This window comes from Herpailurus yagouaroundi, unplaced genomic scaffold (genome assembly GCF_014898765.1).
Source record: "Herpailurus yagouaroundi ecotype Mexico unplaced genomic scaffold, PumYag 248, whole genome shotgun sequence".
NCBI classification, from domain to species: Eukaryota; Metazoa; Chordata; class Mammalia; order Carnivora; family Felidae; genus Herpailurus; species Herpailurus yagouaroundi.
This window is the reverse complement of record NW_024412465.1, coordinates 5304537-5310430: the sequence shown is the minus strand read 5'-3', so window position 1 is coordinate 5310430 and position 5894 is coordinate 5304537. Positions and strand designations below refer to the sequence as shown.

General features: G+C 49.2%; 1 protein-coding gene across 1 annotated transcript in view; it reads right to left on the bottom strand.

The window, feature by feature from the left end:
- DHRSX (dehydrogenase/reductase X-linked) overlaps positions 1-2806 on the bottom strand; it is a gene marked incomplete at its 5' end in the record, with an annotated part of 106075 nt that extends 103269 nt beyond the window's left edge. Inside the window, one exon of the mRNA XM_040460150.1 lies at positions 2686-2806. Within this exon, the coding sequence (XP_040316084.1) occupies positions 2686-2806 (121 nt within the window). The remainder of the gene's footprint in view (positions 1-2685) is intronic.
- Between the last annotated feature and the right edge of the window lie 3088 nt (positions 2807-5894).

Here is a 5894-nt window from a genome sequence, read left to right as displayed (position 1 = left end):
TCATGATATAACCCAAGCAGACCTCATCATGATATAAGTCAACTAGAGCTCATCATCACTTAACCCGACTAGACTTCATCATGACCCAACCCAACTAGACCTCATGATCTCCTAATCAACTAGATGTCATCATGACCTAAACCACCACACTGCAGCAAACAGCACAGGAATGGAATGATTTCTGTTCGCATTGCAACATTGCCCAGTTTCATAAGGAATTAAGAAGATGAAACAGACAAGTGCACTGGAGAAGTCACAGGGGCAGAGATAACGAGGGCTGGATGACAGCCTCTGTCTTTTCTCAGACCAGACGTTCCCTCCCTGTCCTGCTCCACCAGCTTCCTTCTGCCACTAGCCTAAACTCAGCAGGCCCTCAGAGGGCACCTATTTCTCCTTGTGTTCAAGAGCTGATGTCACTTTGATCAAGTCATTCCACATGGCGGCAGAAATCCCAGATACAGCAGGAGTCTCCTAGAGGACCCAGTCTGTCTGCTCACATGCCCTGTCCCCTGATGTGCTCAGGTCCCAGGGAGACATAAACACATCACAGAGGTGCTAAAACTGAGGAAGACGTCTAGAAATGCACACTCAGACAGGCCCTCTCTCCTCTAAGACCCCCACATCTGCAAACAACCCCTCTCCATCTGCGAGGGAAGATGCGGACATTGGTGAAGACAGCCCATGCAAGGACTTGTCAAAAACTGTTCAAACATTTCCCCATCTATGCAGACAACGGGCACCTGGACGCATCCCTGAAGGAAAAACAACACTCTGACGAGGAAAGAAAACGGTGAGGTAGACCAAGAAGTAATCCACCCGTCCCAAAGCCTGAGAAATGTGTTCCGTTCAACAGACCCGATTGTTCATGACAGGGAGATGCCTACGTGGGTCCGTGAGGAAGGAATCACTGTAAGAAACCATAGGTTTTCAAAAGGTGAAATGTGGGAAGGGCCATGTGACACACACACACACACAATTGTAAACTGCAGAGTCATGTTTTGCAAAAGCGTAAGAAAAGATTCACATTTAGGAGTGTGAGTCTATTTGGTTACGGGACGGAAGGAATCACTGCGTATACCCACGTGGGCCAAAGAAAACAGAAGACCACGCTGGCTGGACCTGGGGTTCCCCATGTGGGTCAAGAGCCCCCCACCCCAGACATCCTCCATGGAACTCAGGACTGTGAGTTTCAACATCAGCAATCACCCATATCATGGTGGCCAACCCCTAAGAATGTGGACAAGACACAGAAGTCTGGGCAGGGTCTATGACCTGGCCACCGCCAGAAACCAGATACACTTTCATAACAGGGTTCACGTGTTGAAGCTGGCTCAAAATAAAGCTTAAGATCCTCACAGGGGCCAATCATAGATGTCCCTAAACCCCCCCCAGGAGGTCACTTAATGTACGCCATTACGTGATGAGTTTGTGTTCTTACATATTTTTATATCTGTACCTCAGTATCCTTTGGTTTATAATATTAATGGATTTTAGTGGATTAATGGATTTTCATAACGGATTCATATTTTTAATATTAATGCATTTAAGGAGAACTGGATGCCAACAGTGTCCAAGGACTGGGAAAGGGGAAACGTGACTGTGTCCTGAGCTCAGAAGAGCCAGGAAGGAACGAAACACATTCATGTTGAAATATCCAGCCTCGACTAGAGGTTCTGATCCAAAACCACCCTTTGATAGATGGTAGCGGGCAAAAGATACAGGAAAAAATGGGAGAAAGGAAGAAATAAATCACTAATGGTTCAGTAAACGACTATGCGTAATGTTATTTAGAAAGTCTTAAGTGGAAAGCAATCCTTAACAGCTAAAACGAGACGTGTAATACGATTTATATATAAACAGACACCATAAAAGGTAGTAATTAAATGCAGATGATGTCAGTAGGGGACGTAGTTAGTGGGACACCTGGGTCAGCAGTTAAACATCTGACTCTTGATTGTGGCTCAGGTCATGATCTTGCGGTTGTGACCTCGAGCCCCATGTCAGGGTCCGTGCCTGCTTAAGATTCTCTCTCTCTCTCTGTCTCTCCCTCTGCCCGTCCCCTGCTGGCATAGGCACTCTCTTTCTCTCTCAAAAAAAAAAAAAAGAGAGAACATAATTAGCATTGGGTGCTTGTTTTTTTTTCCCCCAAAGCTGATGTGCACATAGCATTTTTGCCAGCTGATTACAAATTCTACCCCCAGTTCCCTGGAACTTATTAAACAAAAGCAAAATGGGTCCTTGGAGCTCTCTCTTTTTCCAGGCAAGGAAAATCCCTTCATTTTCAAAGAGGAGTTAGAAGCCGGGATAAGGAACAGAGAGAGTTTGGAATAGGAGAAGGGAAAATACAGGGTCTTTAGGATCTGGCAGCAGAGGAAGCCAGCGTTGTGAACACAGGCTGAGAGTGTGGTACGGACTACGTTGTGTCTTCCCCAGGTTCATACAGTGAAGCCCTGAGCCCTAGGTCCTCAGAATGTGGTTGGGTTTGGGGGTGGGTCTTTAAAGAGGGGATTAAGGTAACATGAGGTCACTAAGGTGGGTCCTAATGCAGTAGGACTGGGGATGCAAAGAGGACACGCGTAGGTGTTTTGCGCAAAGGACCGTCGCACCCACGAGCAAACAACTGTCTGCATGCAGACACGCGCGAGCTACTGGCTCCCTGGCGTTAGCCAAAAATGCAATCGTCACCTATGATCACGTGCATGCCGAGCCTCGCCAGCTGCTTCGCCGTGGCATAGCCGATGCCATCCGTGCCTCCGGTCACTATGGCCACACGGTCGGGTTGTCGGGGAAAAACTGCAGGAGAAACAGACCAGAGACAAAAACGTCAACGTGAGGCTGACAGGCAGAGTGCGCGTGCATCAGAACCCCGCCACGGGAGAACGTGGACGGGCCAGGGGAGGCGTGGTGCGGTGCGTGTGGTTTGGTTCCTCATGGGTTCCCCGCAGGCTCGGAACCGTCGTGGGGGGGCCAGTCATGAGCGATCACAGCCTGGGGAGAGACACCTGTAACGTCTCCCTCGACCCCAGGGAGGCTGTGGCAGGAACCGACTGGAATAGCAGCACAGCGACAGGCAGGAAGGTCCTGAGCAGATGCGGGTGTCGTGTTCACAACCGCGGACGGAGTCCACGGCAAATGTTCCCAGGCAACACCAGGCAGGGAGTATTTGGGTCGGAAGTGTAGGCTTTACTGTTGCCCAAGGATGGAGGAGGGTAGCAGATTGGGGGGTGGCTGCTTGCCACTGAAAAAGAAGTTTCCTGATCGCAGTGCCCAAGAGGAGGGGGCACGCCACGCGGCGGGGCCCCACGGGGAAGCAGCAGGTGGGTCAGGATGCAGACAGACAAGGAAATGTGGACTTGAGCCTTTATCGTGCAAAGAAATGGGTGAGGTAATCAGGCTAAGCTGGTTTCGCATGGGCTAGTGTGGGCGATTTCAGCACTCTCCAGGTGGTAGGGGCTGTCCTAGTTGTGGGTCCCTGGCCCTGCAGTGACTGGGGGGGTAGTGTGGATCGTGGCCCAGAGTGGGGTCTTGGAGACAGTGGGGTGAGGGCTGTGGATGGGTTGGTTTGCATTTGAAAAGTGTGCTCCTACTCCAGGAACTGGCCAGCGAGGAGAGCTTCAGTGTACGATACAGGTGACCAAGATGAACGTTTTAATAAATGGTGTTGGGTCACCTAAATAGACATTGGGGGAGGGGTCAGTGTTGGCTCATCTAAATAGACATGGGGGGACATGATTTTGGGTCATCTAAATAGACATGGGGGGTCAGTGTTGGGTCATCTAAATAGACATCGGGGGGGACGATGTTGGGTCATCTAAACAGACATTGGAGGGGGGAACAGTGTTGGGTCATCTAAATAGACATTGGAGGGGGGAACAGTGTTGGGTCACCTAAATAGACATTGGGGCAAAAAAAGAAAAATTAGACCCATACCTCATAGTACACATCAAACAACCAAGAAGAAGAAGTCACACAATGAAGATATTACAGAAAAAGCATGAATACGTTTATCTTTAACCTCAGAGTACAAAAAGCCATCCCTAATTATAAGTCAAAGGTGAGAAAAATTAAGTAAACAAATTTCACTGGTGGAAAAAAAAAAAAGACACCAAAAGCAAAGTTGGAAAAAAAAATGATAAACTGGAAAAAAAAATTGCAATCCTATCACATGCAAAGAGGTATTTTCTTGTTTGTAAGACTTGTTAAAAATCAAGGAAAAAAACAGTCTATAACAAAAAAGGGGCAAAGATCGCCGTGCATATGAAAACATACGGCATGGTCTTTATAATGGCCTTTGGGTTTGTACCGAATAAGAAAAATACTTGTGAAAAGCCCCTGAGGTACCATCCGAGTAGCAAAAGTGCCTCCACTTGGATGGCACACGTGTCTGGCATTGTGGGTAGGAATTTGAAATGGGACGGTCCCGATGTGGGTGGGGGCACTGACCAATACATTGTGCAACATGAAAGGCACTCATCGTGTGGTCCCGCAAAATCACTTCTAAAAATCTCCCTTGGAGATACAGCACATGCTTCCAAGGTGAAACCAAGGATCGTCACCGCAGCCTGCGTCCCTGTGCGTAAGGATGTACAGCCTGCCCCGCGTCCACACCGTGGGGTCTCCTCACCCACCCTCTGTCTGCACGATCATGCAGGGAACAAACAGTCAGCAGCCCTGCGAGCATGGCCCAAGTGCAGGTGAAGAATTGCACCTGCTGGGCAAGGACCAGCTTTGATCCCCGTGTTAAGAGATCCTTCCAGGAATCCACTTTCCTTCCACGGGCACATGCCGCCACGGTCAGGCATTCTCGTCCCTAAAATGAAGAACTAAGCCTACAGAGGAAAGCCTGAGCAGGCCAACTGGATATCTTCCCCACCCTACGGACGTTGAAACATTTGAAAACACAGTCTCCACCAGGAAGAGTGTCTCCGGCTGGGGCAACTTCTCTAAAGGACCTCACTCCATGCGACTCCTTCAGGCTACACAGCAAGTTTGCAGACACCCAGCCTCCACTCAACAACCAGGGAGCCCTCCCCTCAGGTGGGTTTAGGTCCCAGCAGGATGCACGCTCTTTATAACCAGGCTGTTCTTGTGGGCTACTGATGGGAGGACAGCAGGATCACAGAGAGGTTCTGCAGGGAAAATGCATGAGCGACGGTCCAGTCCCACGTTCCCTTTACAGGTGACAGAGGTGAGGACCCAAGGTCCAAGAGAGGAGGGGAGCCTGGTGTCCAAACGCGGGGACACGCACACCCTTGTATTTACCCGGACAGGACATCTCGCGGCGCTCAGGGTCACCAGCAAAAGGCAGACAGCAAGGTCTTTGTAAGCAGTCCTAACCTTTCATCCCAAAGCGAGATTGACGGGCAGTGCTTAACGCTTAAATCATAACAGGCGAGGCCCCCAGACCCTCCCGATTTACACACACTTCCTTCCCAGAAATGGCTAGCCATGCTGCTTAAGGAGAAAAAAACAGAAAGCAGGATATATATCCATATATAATATATACACACATGAGATGTGTATGTTAAGTCGGGGTCCCCCAGGTGGCTCAGTTGGTTAAGCATCCAACTTCGGCTCAGGTCATGATCTCACGGTTCATGAGTTCAACCCCTGCATCAGGCTCTGTGCTGACAGCTCGGAGCCTGGAGCCTGATTCTGTGTTTCCACCTCTCTCTGCCCCTCCCCTGCTCTCACTCTGTCTGTCTCTCCTTCAAAAATAACCATGAAGAAACATTATTTAAGCTAAAATACAAAGGGAATATTTTTTTTAAGTGGAAAAAAAAATAAAAACAAAAACAGAGCTCCCAAGGGTCACGGCCAATATGAAACGGGCTAGTAGGCACGTGTGACTGAGAATTTCGCACGGGAGAGAGGTTGTAAGAATACCGACCTTG